Source organism: Gouania willdenowi, chromosome 13 (assembly GCF_900634775.1).
Source record: "Gouania willdenowi chromosome 13, fGouWil2.1, whole genome shotgun sequence".
In the NCBI taxonomy this organism is placed as follows: Eukaryota; Metazoa; Chordata; class Actinopteri; order Blenniiformes; family Gobiesocidae; genus Gouania; species Gouania willdenowi.
The window spans coordinates 32,551,613-32,574,723 of NC_041056.1; the positions used below are offsets into that span (position 1 = coordinate 32,551,613).

General features: G+C 44.5%; 1 protein-coding gene across 1 annotated transcript in view; it reads right to left on the reverse strand.

The window, feature by feature from the left end:
• Window positions 1-20,784: 20,784 nt before the first annotated feature.
• nlk2 (nemo-like kinase, type 2) overlaps window positions 20,785-23,111 on the reverse strand; it is a 56,089-nt gene continuing 53,762 nt past the window's right edge. The window contains exon 12 of the mRNA XM_028464269.1: window positions 20,785-21,126. Within this exon, the coding sequence (XP_028320070.1) occupies window positions 20,994-21,126 (133 nt within the window). The 3' untranslated portion in view covers window positions 20,785-20,993. The remainder of the gene's footprint in view (window positions 21,127-23,111) is intronic.

The window sequence follows — 23,111 nt, forward strand, 5'->3', positions numbered from 1 at the left end:
TATTATTGCAATTAAATAAATGAATTTATTTCATTGCATAATTGTGACCATCACCAGCCCTCCCTAGGGAAGGGTAAATACTTTATTAAAGGGAGGATGTAAAGGAGAGAGGGCAGTGTTACACCAGGGTGAGGGGGGTGGGGGGGGGGAGTTAACAGGGAGGAGGGTTACAAGATAGGAAAACGAATGGGTGGGGAATAATCAATAAGTTTCAAGTGATGTGATGTGAAATTGTGGTTGTGTATATTGTGCTTATTGTTGTGTTATCAAGCCAGTTTGGTGACCAGTGTGCGGCTTAGGAATAATGGTGGTGGCTGTGAGCAGAGGAGGAAGTGAGTGGAAGTTACATAAAACAGGTATTTGGGAACAACGTGTCTATGGTTGAGCCCAGTATGAGTGTTATCCCACAGCCCGAGGCCAGTGCGTCCATGACAAATGTGATTCCAAGAGCCGCTACTGCAAAACCCATGAGCCGCCCCCGGGCCCGAAGAAGCAGTCGGGCCAGCAGAAAGAGCGAGAGATCTAGGGGCCCCCGGCGACCACCCCACGGCCAAGCAGCCCCCCGAACGCCCCCAAGGTCCCAAGCCGAGAGGCTGCCATTGCCCCCCCCATACACACCCGAAAAGCCCCCAAGGAGCCAAGGACCCAGCGCACCACGCCACCGACTCCAACCCCCAACCCCCAGGCCCCCCACCCCCCCACCACCACCCACACCCCCGCGCCCAGCCCCCCGAGGGGAGGGCCCAGAGAGCACCCCGCCCGAGAGCCCAGCGGAGGAGCCAAAGCCCACGCCCAGCAGACGACCAGAGCCACGCCGAACGGGCAGCCGGCGGGCACCCGCCGGTGAGCCCAGAGCCAGCAAGGACCCGACCCCAGGCCAGGAGGACCCGGAATGGATGCAGCACCAGGAGCAGCCCGCCCAGGGCGAACGACCACACCCCAAGCCGCATAAGGCACCAGGGGGCCGCTGGGAGTCCCCCCGCCGGTCCCCAGGCACCCCAACCTAGCACCCCATTAGTCCCCCCGGGCGCCCCAGATGCTGATGCCGCCCGCGCCACGAGCTTCAGTTCTTTAAAGCCAGGGCCCCCTCCAGAGGCCAAGCCAGACCGCCCCGCCGGGATGTGGCCCCCTAATCTAACCCCGACACTCTGCCTCACGGGGGACTGCCCAAGCAGGGGCCGCACCAGAAGGTATGCAAGGGCGCGGCACGCGCCACCCGCCCCAGAAGACCCCCGCCAGGACCGGCCCGGCCAGCCGGCCAAGCACCCCGGGCCCCAGGAGCACCCCCAGGGACCAGGACCCCCCAAGGGCAAGCCCCCCGGGACGCGCCCCCCACCCCAGCCCAGGTCCCGGCCACAGCCCAGCAGGACCGCACAGCCCCAGACGGCACAAGGCCAGCAGCCCAGGGCCCGCCGCCCCCCGGACAGCGCAAGCCACGGGGCAGCGCCCCCCGCCGTCCCGCGAGCAACCGGCGACCCCCACCGCGGGGACGGAGGCACCCCAACGGCACACATCCAGCGCGGGACAGCAGCCCCCAGCCAAAGATGCCCCGGACCCACCCACCAGTCCGCAGATGGCAGGACATACCCACCAGGCGGCCGAAAGCAACCTCAACCATCGGAACAGCTAACGCCGCCCCCCCAGTAAACAGCATCATCCCGAGGCGCCAAACAACCCTGCCCCAACCCCGGTGAGGACACCAGCACCCCCCCAGCACACCCACCCCCCAAACCGGCGAGGCAGGCCGCCCCGGGCCCGCACACCGCGGGGCCCGCCCCCAAGGCCACCAGGAGACAAAGCAAGCACCAAGCCACACCCAAGGGGGAGAGGCACCCCCGCGCCCCACCCGGCCGACACAGCCCGGAAAGACCCCGCAAGGAGAGACCCCGGCAAAGCCCCCCCGAGACCCACCGCCACGCCCGACCGCACCATCTTGATGTGCTTTTACTCTATGCAGTGGCCCAGCCACCAACAGAGGGGCCAGGCCCCCACTGGAGAGGCCCAAATATGTGTACCAACCCACCACCCTGTTATGGTGCCTCTCCATTCCCCAATGGAGAGGCACTTCCCGATCCCCTGTGTGAATGTGTGTGTTTGGTGAATGTATGGGGTGTAATTAAAAGAAGGGGGATGGAGGGGAGCGGTGCTCCCCCTCCAGCCTCTGTGGATTTATGTGTATGTGGTGTAATAGGCCGGAGGGTGTAAATGATGATACACCCTCCGGGGGGTGACATGTTGAGATGCGATTAAAATTGGAGGGATTAGTAGGGCAACTAGAGGTGGGAGGGCCGCCCCCATGCCACTACATAGTAACACAGGTGGCGGCCCCCTCCACCCCCAGCCCCACCATCCAGCCCCCCAAGGGTTGGGTATTGGTGTGTGGTGCATTTTGTGAGTGAGCCAGACCAGCTGGGAGTGGGGTGAAGTGAACATGTAGGAGGCCTGTCCAGTGTGAGCCGGGCCCGTCCGCGTGGCGGGCCACGCGAGAGGGTAGATGGCGCAGACGGGCAAGTGGCACTGCGGGCCCCGGAACAGCACAGCCGGAGACCCCCCCCCACGGCACCCCCCAGACCGCGCCGGCCCCGCGGAGCACGGCGACACCCCCCACCCCCGGGCACAGCCAGGCACCAACAACATCCCCCGGCGCCCCAGGGGGCGACCCCCGCCGCCCGCCGGCCCGGAGCAACGCCACCCCGCCACCAAGGGGAGCGGCCGAGCAGGGGGGAGGCCCATGCCCGCACCAGGGCCAGCACAGGCCCACCCGGCGCCACGATACAACACTCTCCACCGGGAGGCGGCCCCGGCCCCCCCGACGAGAGAGGACGCCATCCACCGCCAAGCAGGGCCATCCCGCCAGCCACGGACCGGCAAGCCAGAGTACCGAAGCACCCCCAGCCCGGAACCGCCCCCCCACACCAACGGCGCCAATAGAGCCCCCCCCCCCCCCCCCACGGAGGCAATCCCCGACGACCCACGCACCGGCACGAGACACCCCCCCGACGCCAGCACACCCCGAACAACAGCGGGCCCAAGGCCACCAGCCCCGCCCCGCCCAAGGCTGCGCAGCGCCGCCACGAGCCGCGGCCGGTCCCCGGGCAGATGGCCGGAGAGCACCTCCCCGGACACGTAGCCCAAGGATCCGCCCCCGGGGCACCCCCGCCCCGGAATCGCGCCCACGGCGCCCGGTGCACCCAGCCAGCAGACCAGCCAATCCCAACGCGGATCCACCGGGCCAGGAACCACGCGCCGCGCCCCCACACACCCGCCCAATACGACCCCCAGGGAGGCCCCATAGCACCCCTCACCCCACCCCCTAGCCATAACGCCCCCCCCCCGGCCATTGCGGTCGTACAAAAAGCCCCCGAGGGGGCCCCGCCTGGCTCGTCGCGCAAGCGACATCCCTAGCAAAGGTGCGCCCCAGGGAGCCAAGCCAAGGACCCGCAAGGGCCGACGGAGCAACCCACAGCCACACCCCGCCACCCAGCAACCCAGGAGGCAATCGCCGACCCCGGGCAGCAGCCACCCCCAAAGCTACCCACCCCAGCCATCCTGACTAAGACCACCCCAGAGGCCCAAGGCGGCCCCGGCCTACAGTTGGGCTAGTGCGTTAGTAAGAGTGGTGCTGGCAGTCGCTTGCAGGCTAGATCATCAGGCTTTTAAAAATTTAGATTTAATGCAATTAAAAAAGGAGTCCAACGCTCCTCAAAGCACGTTATTTTTTTTTGTTTTCTGAGAGCAGACATCTTTTCCATGGAAATAAATTCTGTGAGGAGATTTTGCCATTGGTTTATGTTTAAGGATTTTTTGTCTTTCCAATTTAGTAATATTGTTTTTTTTGCTATGGCTAGTGCCGCAAGGATTGATTGTGATTGGTTTGCTGGAGGTTGAAGCATTGTCAGGTCTCCAATCAAACAAAGATTTGGAGATAAAGGAATTCTGTAGTTCAAAATGGAGGACAGTTTTTCAGTGATTAGAATCCAAAAGTGTTGAACTGGGGAGCAAAGCCATAAGGCATGTAAATAGGAATCCGCTGTATTCTGGGTGCACTGAGAGCAGATGTCTGTTGCTGAGAAGCCCATTTTATGCATTTTCTGTTGGGTAATGTGGGATCTGTGGAGGACCTTGTATTGAATTAGCTGAAGGTTTGTGTTTTTTGTCATCTTAAAAGTATTACAACAAATTTCTGCCCAGAAATCAGTGCTCGGGGTGATTGAGAGTTCGGCCTCCCACTTCGCGATTGGTAAGTAATTACAGTTAGTGTTCGAAAGCGCTCTGTATATTTTTGAGAGTTTTTTTGATTTTGTTGAGATTTTTTTCATATATATAGCCAGTTCTGGAGGTTGTAACGTAGTTAAGTCTAGTGGAGTGGTTTTCTTTATTGTCTCTGTTACTTGTAAGTACTGTAGAAAGTTACTTTTATTTATATCGAATGCTTGGGTTAGATTGTTATATGACCTGATCTTGTCATTTTCAAAAAGGTCTTGGAGATGAGTGATTCCACTCTCTTCCCATGTCTTCAGATAGAGTGGTGTTTTTTTTATTTTTAAAGTCGGGGTTGTGCCAGATTGGAGAGAGTATACTAGTTTTTAATTGGCCATTTGTGATGTCCAGGGCTTTCCACCATGCAGTCAGTGTGGAGGCAATTAGTGGGTTTTTAAAGCAGTTGTGATGTTTGAGGGTCGCAGTGATAAAAGGGAGATCAGAGAGTTTAATGTGTTTGCAGTCTAACTGTTCTATTTCTAGCCAGGTGTTGTAGTATTCTTTTGGATTTAACCATTCTGTTAAATATAGTATTTGGTTTGCTAAGTAATAATGCATGAAATTAGGGGCTTCTAAACCACCCTCGTCTTTGTTTTTTTGAAGGGTAGAAAGGCTTATTTTAGGTTTTTTATTTCTAGTATAGAATTTTGTAGTTGTAGAATCTAATCTTTGAAACCATTGTTTTGGTGGTTTCAGTGGTATCATTGAGAACAAGTAGTTTATTTTTGGTAAGATTTTCATTTTAACTGAGGCTATCCTGCCAAGTAGTGAGATGGGGAGATTGTTCCATCTCCGCAGATCTTCTGTGACTTTGTCCAACATCGGATCATGATTTAGTTTAATTAATTCATTTAAGTTTGGTGATATATTTAAGCCTAGATATTTAATTGTATTTGTGGTGGAGGGGTGTTGTGGATTTTGGTGTGCAGGATTCCAAGAGTTTTTTGTCAAAGGGAGGATTGATGATTTTGTCCAGTTAATGGAATAGTCTGATAATTTAGAGAAGCTGTTTATTAGATTAAATACTTCCTCTAAAGAGGATTGCGGTTCTTCCAAATAGAGTAAAATGTCATCCGCGTAGAGATTAATTTTGTGTTCTGAGATGGATGAGTGGATTCCTTTAATAACAGAGTTCTGACGTACAGCTGCTGCGAGAGGTTCAACGAATATTGCAAAAAGCAAAGGTGAGAGTGGACAGCCTTGTCTGGTTCCCCTCTGCAGTGTGAAGCTTTGGGATGTTATTTTGTTTGTGGTTACTGAGGCCTTAGGTTTATTGTACAGGGTGGAGATCCATTGTATGAATGATTCTCCGAAGCCAAATTTGCCAAGGACAGTTAGGAGGAATGACCAGTTTACTCTATCAAATGCTTTTTTCTGCATCGAGTGACAAGATTATTGTTTTCTTTTTAGAGTTCTGTGCCATGTTGATCACATTAAACAGTCTTCTCACATTGTCTGTGGAGTGTCTATTTTTAATAAAACCTGTCTGGTCTTGGTGTATAATTGACTGTACTACTTTCTCTAACCTGGATGTGAGTGCTTTGGAAATAATTTTTAAGTCTGTGTTAATAAGTGAGATGGGACGATAGCTTGAGGGTAATATGGGGTTTTTGTCTGGTTTAAGTAACAATTTAATGTTCGCTGTATTCATGTGACCTCCTACATGCCCTTTATTTTTGATCTCTGTTACTACTCTGAAAAATAGTGGAGCCAGCATTGACCAGAAATGTTTAAGGAATTCAGCAGGGAACCCATCTGGACCTGGTGCTTTGCCTGTTGACATGCTATCTAAAGCATTTTGTAATTCTTGTAAGGTTAATGGTGAGTCTAAGGTGGTTTTCTGATCTATAGTGAGCTGTGGTAGGTTTAGTTTATTAAGAAAGGTTTTAATATCTTCAGGGTCAGGGTTTAAATTTGATGAGTATAAGTTTTGATAATAATCATGAAAGATGTTATTAATGTCCTGAGGTAAGTTTAAAGTTGACCTGCGTTATCAGAAATTGTATTCTATTAAGGATATAATAAGATAAGGATATTTGATCAGGCACTATTATATTATATCCCTATCCTATTATATCGGCTTGTTATTTGTAAGCCTATTTGTTTCTACCTCTCACACGCACATGCTAGTATTATTATTACTTCTTTTTTATTCATACATTCGAATGGATGTTTTTTATGTTCTTTCTTTTTTTATTTAATGGCTACTCTAAAGTGCTAAAAAAAATTAATTAAATAAATTAATTAAAAAAATGTAAAAATCGGCCGTTATTAAAAAAGAGTTCATATATCGGCCGGCCGATATAAAAAATAATCGTGGACCTGGTTAGTGAATGGTGTACGTCGTAAATGTATCTTTTTCAAAGTGAAAACTCAAACTGTCATTTTCATGCTCGGAAATCTCACTTGTCCCATCAATAATAATGATACATTGTTACGACTGAGGTCGTATATGTGAGTGTGTCTGTCTATACTGTGTGTGTGTGCTTTGGTGGGTGTGTCTTGTCAGCCTATCATCCGGGATTCATTCCACCTGCAGAGGAGGGGATGGAGTGACGGGTTCCTTCCTGATTGGTCAAACCTCCACAGGCCAACCAGTCAAAGGGGAGGAGACAACGCTGCCTGGCGGCGCTGCGGGGCAGAGAGAGGAGCATTGTGTCACTCTTCACTGGTCTCAACCATTGGAGCAGACAACAGTCAGGAGTGTGGGAAGAGTGTGAGAGACTTTTGAGCGGCCGTATTTGTTTGTGTTTATTTTGGCCCACAGCTCCCTCCTTTAGTTAATTCTCTTTTGTGTTATAGAAAATTGTGAATAAATAATTGTAAACTTAGTTTTGTCGATGTGTCTGCTTGAGACCAGGGAAAGGTGGCACACATCTTACGGTTTAGTTCTCCTAGGCTGGGCTGTAATATGAATTGGGGGCTTGTCCGGGATTTTGTTCTTGGTAACGGTCCTACACAGTCTAAAATCACTTTGTCAAACGGTTCCCCAAAAACAGGAATTGGATGCAAAGGGGCTGGTGGAACAGGCTGATTTGGTTTTCCAGCAATTTGAAATGTGTGGCACGATTTACAGTATATAGCAACATCTGCTTTCAAACCTGGCCAAAAGAAATTTGGAATCAAATTACAAATGCTGTTAGGTTGGAAATATCAACAGAGTGGATGAGCTTGTTTACGTTTATATCCCTCTCAACCTATGACCCCCCCGCCCCCACCCCATCCCCCCATGTCACGCATGCGCAGTTCCCGAGTGTGAAAAGGCTTATTACCGTTACATCTTGGGCTACACATGTTGGGCTAATGCACAATTTTTTCAAAAACTACAATTTTGTTGTGTGGTCGTTCATATGAAATATTAAATGCGTCTTCAATCAGTTTGGAGTATGAACGGAATGACGCGCATGCGCAGAAGAGGTCTTAAGGTGACCCATGACCCCAAGGTGTTTACGAAGTAAATATGGAAGCATCCAGTGGGGGGCTGCGTCCGAATAGTCCCTCCTATATCCTTTCCTATTAGCTTTTCCTTAACCCCGTGGATGACGTCACAGGGTTATGGAAAGTTGTTCGGAGATTTCCTAAAGAAGTTTGGGAACCAGTGCCCAATCTTTTCACAGACCTGATCCTTTCAGATCACTTCCTTCGCTCGCAATCTTTACAACAGAGCTCCTGGGACTTGATATTTGAATGCAAACTGACCATACAATGTTTGTTAAATATTTTAAAAGTACACATGTAAATATGTGACTGTTTGTGTTGTTTCAAATTGTTAATTTAAAAAAAGGACAAAAAGATTAACCCACCGCAAGACAATATACAGTATACAAAAACTCTGACAATCAAAAACCAAACAGAAAATAAAATAAAAACCAAAATAAATCAGAATTCACTCAAAACGAAAAATTCTAATTATTTTTAAATAGCACAGTTTCAACCTTTTAAATAGTACACAAACGATTTCTATATCTATTTCATTACTTTATTTTTTAGAATGTTTTACAATCTTGCATTACAGTTAACATGTTTCTTTAAATACTCTCAGATAATGCTGAAGTGCAATCTGCTCCCAAACGTTTTTGGAGGTATAAATGTCACTGCTTGTGAATTGGCATTGTATTTTTTCTTTTTCTCATAAATAATAAATAAAATAAAATAGTGCACAAACTGCCGTAAAATAGGCCGTCCGGATGTAGACTCATTTCGCACATGCGTTGAAAGGATCCGAAAGGATCAGGCCCGTGAAAGGATTAGGCACTGACACTGCGTCCGAATTGTCCCTCCTATCTCCTTTGCTACCCACTTTTCCTTAAGGAAAGGTGTTTGGAGACTTTCTAAAGGGGTTAGGAAAAGGCAATCAGGTTGTTTTTGACAATCAGATGCACTTCCACTAAGTGACGTAATATTCCGACGGCTTTGAAGGTTAGTGACGTCTGCTGGGGTGAAAAAACTACAAATGTCCAATCTCAAATATCACACGGTTTGAATGTAACGGAAAAGAGGCCACGAGAAACAAAAGTAAAACTAAAAGAATGTCACATTGAGAATGGTTGCTCACACTCTACTTCCACTCACAAATCAACATTAAAACAAACTAATGTGATAATATGATTTATTCAATTGTTACATTTATGCAAGATATAGGCCGAAATAACGTTGTAGGCAGTGACGTGCCGTGACCACTAGGGTTAGGTAGACATGTTGCAAATCGAGACCACCAATGACAATTTCATATGTTTCTGCTAGCAATTGTTAATTCAATTCAAATCAACTTTATTTGTATAAAGCAATTTACAACAAATAATAATAAGAAAAAAAACCCCAACAAGATCCACATGAACAAAAATTTAGCCATCTAACAAATCAACATTATAAACACCATTAAAGAAACATAAACAATTATTTAATATAGCCTCCATACTCTCCCAACAAGATATATCTCATGACATAGCAGCGCATTTGTTGTTTGTGTTGGAAACACAGAAACACGGAGAAAATGACAACAACTCAGAACAGCCTCAGTGTGGAGCATCCACAAAGCCTATCCTTCCTTTAGTACCATTCACTGTGGAAAGAATGAAACATTTTCTGACTTTACCTTTGCTGAAGGTCTGGTAACTCAGGTGTTGATCTCCCATCTTTTAAAAGCTGTCGTTTTTCCTCAAAAAAAAGTTTCTTTATTGTCTCCAGCACTGTCATCCTGCCTAGAACGTAGCAGCGGCGGTCACATGGGATCAATTCACTGTGAACTTACGTATAGCATTTAGCATAGCACGGTTATGTCCAAAGGCAGCATAGAGAGCTGCCTTTGGACGTAAATGGTTGTCATCTTGGGGAACTGACTGCAAATGCGCAAACACATAAAAACACGCTATGAGAACAGAGGCAGAGCAGCCGTGTGCTTTTGGGAGGGGGCGTGGCCTCCTCCTGCCTTACAGCAGAGGAGACGGCAGCCGTTCCAGGAAATAGCGCTGTGTAGTTATTTGGGCTATGAAACGCACAAAATGCGGACACTTTCAAACTTATAGGTACTGTAGGCTGTTAGAAATGGAAAAATAAATAATTTATAATTATATTATAAATAAAACAAATAATGCCCTGCGATGGACTGGCGCCCTGTTCAGGGTGTACCCCCTGGACAGGGTGCCATGAGAGCCGGAGATTGGCAACGGCAGACCCCCGCGACCCTGAACAGGAATAAGTGAGTCTGAAAATGAATGAATGAATGAATAAAACAAATAATCAAAATATCAATTCACCCTTGGGTAGGCACTGCCTACTTTGCCTACCCTGACGACACGTCAATGGTTGTTGGCATACAAATGTACAACCGCACAAAGCATTCGTAGGCAAATGAAAAATATGTTGAATAAGACAATTTGTGGCTACAAATGTCTCTGATAGCTTATTTTTGAATGACAGAGTGCTCTGTTTTATGTCAGTTATAATTTAATAATATGGCTTACATACGGTAAGATAAGGGTTTTAGATCATTTAAAGTTGTTGAAGGCATATTATTGCATTGGTAATTTAAATAACCTGCGTCCATTTTCAGTCTTAGTGAGTTTCCGTGGGGGTTCGGATGAGCGTGTTGTAGGGGAACAGAGGGTAATTAATATTCAAAAATATGAATTATTAATTTTAATATGTTTGTTGCCAGAAGTGCCATCTAGAATTGAGTTTTTAAGTGTCCTAGATGACTTTATTTTAATTAATTGTTACAGTTCCCTGTTTTTGTGGTGGGTTCTTGACGTTGAGGTTAAATAAAAGTTTAAATGTCAATAAAAACACAGTGTTTACAGTATGTACATGTTTATTTTACAGGCTAGTAACATACGTACACGGATGATGATAAATTAGGCAGTTTCACAATTATTCAGTTATTTTGACTCATTGGTATCACACAAAATGTACATTTTAAACAAGGGTGTATGGTATATAGACATTTTGAGTGTTTTAGATCTTTGTGTGAATTTGGGATTTATAGGGGTTTTCTAACGCTCTGAGGAGGAGGAGGAGGAGGAGGAGGAAGAAGGAAAATGGAAAGTAAAAGTAATGAAATTAATAAAACTTTACCGAAATGAAAATTATGGACTATGAATCTAGAATTTTCGATTGAGAGAATTTGTTAAGTTATGAACCATCTTTCTGCCAGAATTGTGTGTGCGTGCAGGACACACCTCCTTCGAATAGGCGTAATGATGACAGCTCCTTCTGCATAACCAGCAGTGTGTGGGGAAAAAGCTTTTCCTGGTGCTTTTCCGAGGATGTTTTCCACTCATTCACTGTACGGGCCCACAGGGATACTGTCGGCCTGGATGGGTTCTGGTTCTCCTTCTCACACGGCACCACTCCTGGGTGTCAATGGGTAGTTTAACCAACAAGTTCTCAAATTAAAGATGCTAGAGTTTGTTTAAAGGTTACCCATGGAAAGCTATAAAAATTGACTGGCTCCAAAAATGGGAAAAAGCTGCTTGACTAATTTCAAAAATGGGCTATCCCCACATGTGTTTTTTAAACAAAGAGTCATAAAACTAGATAGGGTGTTACCATGTTAGGTCTAAAATGGAGGATGGGTGTGTGCAGATTGTATGAACCCTTGAAAAATGACTTTCAATTCATTATCCCTTAAATGACTGATTTGAATTATTTCTAGTTTTAAGCATAACAAAATAGGACAAAAAACTTTGATCAATGATCATGGAATATGAAGAGTTATAAACATTTCCCTTGAAAGATGATTACATTAGTGATTAAACATGTCAGATGGAGGCACACGATGAGTCTCTTTCCTGTAGAGAAAAATGGTTTAAATCGGGGTCCCATATCTGGAATTTGTTTAAATCGCAGTTCTGCCTTTAAAGCGTTGGATAGTGTTATAGGTATAGGTATTTTCATTTCTTCCTTTCCAATCTTCATGTTGAAAAAGATATCTCTGATGTAGGGTGTCAGGTTACATCCCTGTGTCACTGTGGAATGCATTTGTTCTTTGGGGAGGATGATGGGAGTGTCAGCAAGGGGTCTGCAGGTCAGGGTGAAGAACGGCTGGGATTTGAAGAAATTTTCCTTGGTCCTTTTTCCATTGTCTGTTTTTGAGTCATAAAAGTGTGATAAAATTTCAAATGTGCGACAGTGTTTTTACCGCCTTTGGACATCAACCAGGGTTCCTTTTAAATGTTGTCACCGCAAGGAATTGTAGGGCAGCATTATCTCGTCTCCTTTGGTAAAGGATGCATCAGTGTTTTATAGGCTAAAGGAAGTTATAAAGAAAACATTGAGCTTCCATTCCTTAGCTTAAAGAGAATTTGAACGCTCCTTATCATGGCCGCCACTTAAACACTTCCGGGGGTTTAGGAAAAGTGGATAGGAATGGAGATAGGAGGGACGATTTGGACGCAGCCTAGGACTGTGTGTCGCCCTGGGAAATGTTCTTTCCAAAAGAAGTCAGCACTTTATAACTTTAAGGAGACTGAAAAAAAGAGCCTGGTTTATGTAAATTGTGGTGCTTTTCTTTTACTTTTCTTTATCTTTTTAATTCTGGACTAAGAGTCTGCAATAAAGATTGATGATGATGATGATATCACTCTAGCCATTTGCAGTGTGATGACCGCAACTTCTTTACAATGGACTGTTGGAAGCAGAGTCGGAGTCAACAGTGGTGGGATAGGGATGTCAATGATGCGGAGTTCATCAAAATCGGAATTGTGTTGTTCAGACTGTCTTCATCAGATCGGATATAGGTTGCAGCCCTGGTCCCCGGGTACAGCTGTGTCCACCTGGCTCCTGTGCTTCTCCTCCCTGTTCGTTGCTGCTGGAAGGCACTCACTCCCGAGGGCGCACAAGGTTTGCTGTCCGGTTGGAAGCTTGTTTGATTTATAAAACAAAAATAATAAAACAATGAAAAAAAATTAAAAGGAAAAAAAATTAAAAAGAAAAAATAAATAAATGAATAGTGTATACGAACTGTTCATTACTGGGTAAATACCCTGAGTGGACATTTAATATACTATATATTCAGACAGGTTGATGAGCGTTTGGGTTGACTGACCCAAATTTGTGTCGGCTTTTGCATCATTATATTTTTTTATTTATCCCTTATAAGTGGTAAATGTGAATGTGCATTTTAGTTACATTTTAGGGTATTTAATGCTGTTTACCTGTGCTGTGCTGGTACTGTTGATTGGGCATAACTGACTGTGTGCTGAGATTACCAGTGTTAATTGCAATTTTTTCCCTCTGCTAATATGCACAAAGAGCTATATTGCATATAGCTCTTTGTGGTGTTAGATATTTGAGTTTTTAAAAACATTTGTATAATGTCACATTTGGGATGGGGAGGGACCCGACAGGTTGCTGGTAGAGGTGGATGATGTCCCCTGGTGTTCCCTAATACACAGCTGATCAGACAGTTAACCCACTTGACCCCCACTGTTAGTTCCACACCAATTAGCCGGTCAGTCACCAAACCCACACAAGTCCTATCTGTTGATGATTTTGGTGACACGATTGCAGATTTGACTAAACAGATTAGAGAAAACATCGCAGCTAGCCCTAAACACTATGCACCAGCCTGGGATATTGTTGGGTCCCGAGGAAGATCTTTAACCCAACACTGAGACCAGTGAAAATGTGCCGCAGTGCTAAAGTGGCAGATGCGTTTCCTTGTGTGGTGGTGGAGGACCCCTCACTCTCCCAGGGTGTGAGTAAGACCACAGACTGGTCAGTCACTGAACCAATCCCCAACTGAGATGGCCACTTCACCCCATGTCAATGGCTTAAGGACTGGGATTGGAAGATATCAACCTTCAAGGCTGTGAGGTGTCTGATGAATGGAAAACAGCGGCTTGCGCTCACTTACCAAAATATTGTCTCCAAAGACAAGCTTGACAGCAGGGAGGTGAAGAAGTTTGTCCACTGAATCCACCTCACTGATGATCGCCCCTTCAGACTGCCATATCGCGGTGTCCCTCCAGCACACTATCATAAACTGAGAGAGTGCTGTCTGAGATGGAGTTGAAAGGTATCAGGGAATATGCTTCACCACTGGTTATTGTCTGGAAGAAGTCAGGGGAATTGAGGATCTGCACTAACTTTCACTGGCTTAATGCAAGACCACCAAAGATGGCCACTTGTTGCCTCACCAAGCCAACTGTCTTGCTGCACTTGGTGGTATCGCCTTTTTCAGCACCATGGATCTCACATCGGGGTTTTACAACATTCCCTCCATGAGTCTGACAGGTGGTACACAGCCTTTACGACACCCTTGGGTCTGTACGAGTACAACAGACTTCCCTAGGGCCTTTGCAACAGTCAGGTGGATAATGATCAGTGTTTTCGGTGACTTCAACTTCTCCAGCCTCCTCTATTGTCTGGACGACTTACTCGTCTTTGCTCCATCCGAGGAGGAAGCCCTGAAATAGCTGGGGTCTGTCTTCTTGCGTCTTAGAGCAAACAGCCTTCTTCTGCGGCCTGTTGCAGAAGAAAAGCTACTTCCTGCAGAAGTCTGTGAGGTTTCTTGGTCATGTGGTGGACAGTAGTGGTGTTTCATACCTGACAAGTTGGGCCTTCGAGTCAGTATGTGGAATTTTAATTCATGTCTGTATCCCTACATTCACTTCTTAATCTAACACTTCCGTCTATGTCCTAGTTTTCCGGCGCCTTATCTCTTCCCTTTTGTTAATGATCTCTGTGCGAGAGGTACGCGGCCTCGCTGTCAGGATAAATAATCCCTATGTTAGCTTTGTTTCGGAGTTAGTTGGCTGAATTCAACCGTTTTTATATCAAATGACACGTTTGTGTCATTTGATTTGTGCTGCTGGGCCATGTTTATGGTATAAGACTGACTGGAGGATTTTTGTGTGTCTTCACACTGCTGTCAGGTATGCTAAGATCTGTTGTAATGCCATTATACGTTGTATATGATGATGTATAGCCCTTTTGTTAATGATCTTTGTGTGAGATGGGCTTGTTTATGGATAAGAACTGACTGGAGGATTTTTGTGTGTGTTCACGCTGCCTGTCAGCTGTCGGAATGAATCATCTATCACACAAATGCAGAGTCTCGACCTGTTACACTGGATCTTGATCAAGGAAACCTCAGGTATATATGCAGTGGTTGTCCCTAAGTCTGTGTCCTCAAACTTGATCAAGATGCTGGATTCTCTCCCCAAATGTTTTTTTGTTGTTGTTTTAAGTATCTCTCTCAGCAGTGCTCATGGAAATTTGGGCAACAAGGCTGGCTTAAGGGGGGCCACCACCCTGCTGCCTCAAAGATTGGTGTTTTAGAAGTTCCTGTGCAATGGAGAGCTCCAGATCAAGAGGTTACAAAGATTATGTCTGTGATCTCATTACAACACCTCCAGTATCTCTCATGTAATAGGTTGTACTGCTCTATAATGTTCTGAATTTAGAATATTTTGAGGGTCTGAGTTGTGATTGGTGTTTGTTCTTCAAAGGATGAGTCAACTACAGAAGAAAAAAAATGACAGAACTCACTGAAGAAATATAAAACTTTGGCTGGTTAATGTGGAGAAGAGAGTAGGAATTATGCAGTTAACATTTTTTTTTTACCTTGTGCTGATATCTAAGTCTTTAAAGCATCTGAAGATATCCAGTGTTGAGGTTGCATGTTACCACTGATTCATTCTTGTCTCGTCATTTCAAGCATGTAGATGTAGAAGAACATATGTAAGATTCAGAAACCATACATTGTCAAATGTTGTTTTAATTTGCCCATTCTAGACTTCTATAAAAACACAAAAGGCTTGTGCCAAAGTAATGAAAACAAAAAACATACATTACAGTGATTTTAAACTGTATCGTAAGTAGTAAAAAGCGAAGAAAAAAATCAGTTTCTCGCTGCCTTTTTAAAACAATACATGTTTTTTTGGTCAAAATTGTTCCTTTCTGACTTCATTCCCTCCATGGGTGTGTCAACTTGTCAGTTATGTTCTTGCAGCTAGAAGATTAACTAAGTGAGCTGGCCAAGTACTTTTAAAATCTGGAGTTACTGATGAGAGTCAAATTATTGTCCAATAGAGAATATGGACAAAACAACTGAACCCTCTGATCAGCAAAAATGGTGGAGTAGGTACTGCACATGTGAGAGTGTGGTCAAATAAATTGTCTCTTCCAAAACTAGATGAAGGTGGCGCAGAGATTTTATTTATTTGTTGCCCTGCCCTGCCGCCGCTTCTCCTCTGTACATGTTGGACGTTCTCGTGGGCTTGCTCTTGCTTTCTGCGTGATCATGCACAACCATGCATTATCACCTGGGGTGACTATTGATATTAGTATGATATAATGTAACCTTTATAGATCACAGAAGTGAAATTCTTTCTCTGCATTTTTACCCATTTTCCCTGAAGGGGTAGCAGTGGGCTGCCAACTGCGGGATTACAGGGAGCAGTTGGATTGGGGACTTGCTCAACATCCCAAAGTGGTACAGGTGAGACTCGAACCGACGACCCTCCTATTACAAGCCTGCTGTCCTTAACCATTAGGCAAATCCTGTTTTTGAGCATGTTACTTCTGGTGTGTCTCCCTCCTTTTATGGCCCTGAGCTAGTCATAACACTATACATACACAAATTAGTTTATCAATCATCACAATTGATTTGAAGTTGGCAATATCTACTGAATAGAGAAATACCATTTAGGTTTATTAATATGAATAGCTCTTGTGATATATCTCCTATTTATTTATGAGAGTTTATGTGTGTGCTATTTATATGGCATACACTTGGGGGGAATGTAGGACAATTTGGGGCAATGTGGGACTCTCTGGGACAATGTGGAACACTGGGACAATGTGGAACACTGGGACACTATGGGACAATTTAGGACACTCTGGGACACTGTGGACAATTTGGGACAATTTAAGACACCCTGGGATAATTTAGGACACTTGAGACAATGTGGGACAAATTGGGACACACTGGAAAAATGGGAGACTATTTGGGATATTCTGGGACAATGTGGGACTATGTAGGACACTGAGGACACTCTGGGACAATGTGCCGCATGCCACAACAAAGTGGCGCATAGCAGAAAAAACTGAATAACAAAAAATATTTTTGTTATTCAGGACTACAATGTAATTGAATAGGGTATACACTTGGGGGCAATGTAAGACAATTGGGACATTCTGGGACACTTTGTGACTATTTAGGACACTATGGAACAATTCGGGACTCTCTGGGAGAATGTAAGACTCTGGGAGAATGTAAGACTTTCTGGGACAATGTAGGACACATTGGACAATCCAGGACATTTTTGGGCAATGTGGGACATTCCGGGACCATGTGGACACTTCAGGACCATGTGGGACACTTCAGGACAATTTTGGACATTCTAGGGAAATTGATAATTTGGGACACTGGGAGAATATGGGACATTCTGGGACAATGTGGGACAATATATGACACTGTGGGATTTTTTGCCACAAAAAATGGGCGCATGGCAGTAAAAACAACCTGCCAAGGGCAGAAGCCACTTTGGTTCACCGCTGTCCTCATTTTACTGCAGCCTGCACTTTCTTCTACTTCTGTTTCAGGTGTCTTGGGCACTGGAGTTGGAAGTTCCTGATCTCTGGTTCGTGGCTACCAATCTGTGATTTTCTGATGTTCTTTATTTAATGTGTCTGTTTATTTGATGTTGACATTACAATTACATTGTTACAAGAAGTGCATACACAAAAAAAACTATCAGATTATAAAAGAGGGTGCGACGCCAGTTTCTGTTTATAATCACAATCATGGATGTCGGTGGGGGTCTTGGGGTTGGGGGTTTAGGGCGCTGGCGTAGTGCGCCGGCTCCTCGGCTTCTAGGTGCTTCTCGGGTGTGTATGTGGGGGGCGGTGGCTGCCTCTCGGCTTGGTGTCTTGGGGGCGTCTGGGGGGCTGCTCGGCCGGGGGGTTGTCCAAATACCTGTTTCAGGTATTACCATTCACTCCTTCCCTCTACCCACAGCCACCACCATTATAGTTAAGCCTCACGCCTACAACTTCACATCTCACTTTACAGTAATCAACTCTTCCCCACCCTTCCATTTCTCTTCCTTGAATCGCTCCTCCCTGCTCTCATCCCCCCCCCCCCCCCCCCCCCACCCCCTCACCTAGGTGTAACACTGCCATCTCTTTTTATATTCTCCCTTTAATAAAGTGTTTCTTACCCTTCCTTAGGGAGGACTGGTGATAGTCACAATTATGCAATAAAATAATGCAATTTATTTAATCGCAATAACAAAAAAAAAAAATAAATAAAATGCATTGCTGTCTAAAAAAATATTGCACTTCTTGTAGTGTTGACCTTTGACAGCATGTGCAGACAAGTAGAAAAAAAGTAATACCATATTTTTCTTCAGTCCCAGGGGGTTTGCTGGGTTGGTGGAGCCAGGGGCTCCACGGCACCTCGTCCGGCCTCCGCAGCATTCTTGCCCTCATGCGTTCGGTCGTGCAAAGATCCGCTCCCTCCAGAGTCTCCCATGTGCCAAGTCCTCCAGCAGTGCCAAATAAGCCACTGTGCGTCTCTACGCACTGTGGGTGTGTCTTTTATAACAGCTACAGGTGTTGCAGCCAATTGATCAGCAGTTTTGCACAATGATCATGTAATTTTAATTACAATTATTATTAAAATACAACTATTTGTAGGTGTGCACACAATCACTTACTCTCTGGGGCGTCAGTATAATTTTTTCCTCCTTCTTCAAATTTTGCAAATATATCCTTCATATTTGTTTGATTACTTCACACAAATGTATCAATTTCCTATAGCGTTCTTTAATTTCATCCTTCTCCTGTTGAGGTCAAAGTTTCCATTTGTCATGATTTTTAGCCTGCCTGGTAAAGTGGTTTTGAGTGTCAGGAAAAAGTGCTTATAAATACAAGGATTATTATTTTTGTTATGTAGGGTCCTTCCAGGGGTTTTTAACAGTGGCAGAGGAAAGAGATAGACCTTTCAAGCCCTGTTCCTGCCAAGAAGCCCAAACCTTTGATGTTACTTTCTATTCGTTGCCAAAACAATGCCTAAAAAACACCAAGAGAGAGAGGGCTAACAGTCCATCTGCAGGCAGGACTGGGTCGTAGGACTGCTCATCTGAGAGCACAACCAATAAGATGTATTAAAATCCAATTAATTATTGTCTGTCATAGAAGTTGCATTTATTAGTCAGGCTGCGTTGTCTGATTTGATGATGCATTAGTCACTTTTATTTTGGAGAAGATTACACTTTCCCAAATTGGTAACAGTTGGTGGTGAGTGGCTGCCTCTTTAATATGTCAAACCCTTCGTTGTGTACAGGAGATCCTGCTATTGGACAGGATTCACTTTTTATTCTCAACATGCATGGAGAAGCTGAGGTCAGGGTTTTGCATTAATTTTGGTATATGTTTAGTATGTAATGGCATCTGTCCAAAGGCAATGATTACTTTAAGATGTATAAAGTTATTTTTAATTCTGGCCATAACGTCTTAGAGTATTTAATGTTTTTGCTTATCCTTAAATTTAAGGGGTTCTCCAAATGTATAATGCTTGTATTGATGTCTGAGGATTCGAGTCTGTCACAAACTAAAATGCATTTTCTGGAAACCATTCACTCACATTCATACCTGGTGCAAAGAAGGAGCAACGTTAACCTGAATGATGAAGAGCTGACCATTTAGTTCCCACAGCCTCTAACTTTCTCATCGAGAATAATAGACCACTCTTATCTTGATGGAGGACCACACCTGCATGGACTAAGCCCTGCCATCTTACACGTTGTGCTGGGTGGAAGTCCTGAAACTGCTACTGTTACACTGGAGGAATGTCCAGACCTGGCTGGACATCAGAGACCTTGTTTGATTAAAAATAGTTTGTACTTTCAGTAATGTTGGGTGCTGTTTTATTCTTTTTTATTGATGTTTCTATGGTTTATTGTCTGTAAGCTTGAAAGGAGATCCATACTGACAGAAAAAGACAAAGTGTCCGGGAACTGGCCAATGCTTGGACCTCCCTTCCCTCACTGAAAACAATAGAAGGTGGCTTTCTGAGAAGCTTGTCATGCTGTCAGTGAAACTTTAAAGAAATGTCTTTCCAAACATACCGTAAGTCCGAATTCAAATTTGAGGGGTGATGTTTTGGTTATTAAGTCACATTGCAAAATTTCTAAAAGATTGACACATTTGAAATACTGCACTTTTTCCTAATTACTTGCACCCTCATCAAAAAATAGAAATACAAATGAGCTTCCAGTACAATGCTTCACATCCTATAGAGTAATATTTTCTAGGTTAAGAATAAAATATATTCAGTGGTCTGCATTACTGTTAGTCTGAAGAATAACAGTTTGATTATGTGAGCTGTGGTGGCCTGGTAGTTAAGGAAGCAGGTTTACAACCGGAGGGTCAGGGGTTTGAGATTAACACTGGTCATCAACCCCAACTGCTTCCTGAGTGCTATACTTTGACTGCTCACTGCTCCACAGACCACAGTATTATTCTGTCAAATGCAGAGAACAAATTGCTCGGTGCGGGATTAATAAAATAGTATTTTATTAAATTATTATTTTATCTTTTTTACTCAATGTGGTTAAAGAAATGTATTTGAATTAAACTATTAATTGACTATTTTACTTTTCAAACTTGAATTTAAATATAGAAATGTTATGGGCTCTCTGCTCTGTTTTTTTCCATTTACAGGTAATAGGACATGTCATAGACAAATAAAGCAACTAAGAAAAGGTTGACAAGAAACTTCATGTGGACACAGTGGCCTTGTTCTTTCCTCAAGACACAGTAGAGAATATCAGTGCTGAGGTTAATTTTATTAACTCTGGTCTTGAAGTGTTTTGCATCTGAAACATGGACAGCATCTATTTGCTGTCTGTAATAGAATAAAAAAGAATCAGTCTTTCTAATGCCTTTTTTATTTAATGCAGCTGCTTCTTCAGTGTAATAACATGGCCAAAAGAGGAAGACAGCTTATGGTAGGTTTACTTGTCTCATGAGTTTGACTAACCTTCTACTTACATTTTAATGGCTAAGTTGGTTTTATTATTGCAATGACACAAATTATTTTATGGCTTAGTGGTTAGCATGTCCACCTCACAGCAAGAAGGTCCTGAGTTTGAAGCCCTGGGGTAGACATTTGGGTATTTTCTCTGCGTGAGTTGCATGTTCTTCTTCTGTGCTGCGTGGGTTTCATCTGGGTATTTCGGCTTCCTCCCACAATCCAAAAACATGACTGTTGATTGGAGTCTCTAAATTCCACGTAGGAGTGAATGTGAGTGGTTGTTTGTGCTAGTGTTGCAATGAACTGGCGCCCTGTCAGGGTGGAGCAACACCTTTCGCCCAGTGTGAGCTGGAGATAGGCACCGGTGGACCCCCGCAAACCTGAAAATAGGAACAAGCAGGTCTTAAAATGGATGGATGGACTTTATTTTATTGCTTAATTTTGATCATCACCACCCCTGAGGCAGGTAAAGAAAAACTGTATACGGAGATATAAAAAAGAAGGCAGTGTTACTTCTGGGTGAGTGGAAAGGGAACAGGTAGTGTTTGTGTTCAAGACCAACACTATCCGAGACCAAGACTTGCCCGGACCATAATGTGCGAGACCAAGGAAAGACCAAGACAAGAGAGGCCGAGACAGACCAAGGACCATAACAATTTTTTTTTTATTAAAAAAAAAAATATATATATATAAATAAAAAAAGTATGACAATGTTTGACGTTAAATAACGTTCTTTCTTTAATTTTAGTTTCTTTAAATAATTTAACAGAGAAAAAAGATGCCTGCAAAAAAATTAACTAAAATATTAAACTACTACTACTACTGATAAATTCACAATTGTGTGTACATAGTATTGAAACAAGATTTTATGTCAGGCTGAATGTACAGCGAAGTGTTTAAAGTATTTCTGCCAAGAAATAACATGGTGGAAACTCAATAAAACAAACTCAAACCCTGGAACAGTCATGTGACAAATCAATCACAGTTCTTGTTGAGAAAGATTATTATTATTCTGGATACAGTGGAAACAGAAACTATAAAAAATAGTTATATTGTGAAGCCTATTTATATTGTAGGGAAGATATTATATACATAAATGTAATTGGAGTCTAAAGCCACAAAAAAAAAACACCACTTTAAAAAGAAAATAGACTAATAAAAGCCTTAAAAGACATGGATATAATGAAAAGAGTGGATGGACAGAGGCATAAACATGCAGACTTTTCACACGGACACACACAGACTTATTAAACACACACAAACCTCGGTAAACGAAACAGGCTTCACCGTTCGGCAGGCACTAGGACCCAGAGGCCGGAATAATGTGTCCTCGTACTGCATGTACAGGCGGTATTATCACTAGTTTATCATTTTACCTGTTGTTAGAGTTACTATCGTTAACAGGGAGCAACTATTTATTCCTAATGATTGTTTTCCGGAGTTTTACTGGGCTTTTTACCGGTGACTAGTTTCTATCTCCCTTCCGTTCTGCAGTACTGTTCTTCTCCTTGTTATTATTTTAGTGCTGGTCTTGAACGGTCTTGAGGGAAAATCCCGAGTCCGGGCAGCCCGAGTCCGAGACAAGTCCGAGTCAAAAAGCTTCCGAGTCCGAGACCTTTAAAATTTGGTCTCGAGACCAAGACCAGTCTCGACTACTACAACACTAGGAACAGGGAAGAAGGAGACAGAGTGGAACAATGGAAGGGGTGAGGAAGAGTCAATTACTTTAAAGAGAGAGTGCAATGTGATGTTAGACCACCAGGAGAGGAGGCAAGCACCCAGCCGCACCAGAAGAGGAGAAGTACCCCCACACCCTGCAAGGCCAACACGGCACAGAGAGACCTGGCAAAGGGAGTCCTAGGCACACCCCCAAAGACCCACCTCCCTGACACGCCTAACTGTACCATCCAAATGTATTTGTGGCCTGTACAGTGGTCCAGCTATCAACAGAGGGGCCGGGCCCCCTCCTGACAGGCCTGAATTCGAGAACCTACTGTAAACACTTTCCTAACCCCTGTGTGAATGTGTATGGTTTGTGAATCTATGAGCCACCAGACCTGCCCCACCCGAAGTGGATCAGCCAGGCCAGAAGGCAGGTTGCACCCTCTCACGCTTGCCCACCACGACTATAGGCCCTGCACTACCACGCCTTGCCCAGTGCCACACGCGCCACACACTGGCCCACAAGATCCTTTCGAGCTCCTGAGGTAGCACGACCCTGCCCACCTTTCCAGCAACACCCTAGGTGAAGGAGTGCCCCAGGGACGACCATGGCTCAGTGGTAGAGTGGGTGGTCCAATAACCAAAGGGTTTGAATGCCGCTTTATCCAAGTCATTGTCATTGTGTCCTTGGGCAAGGCATTTT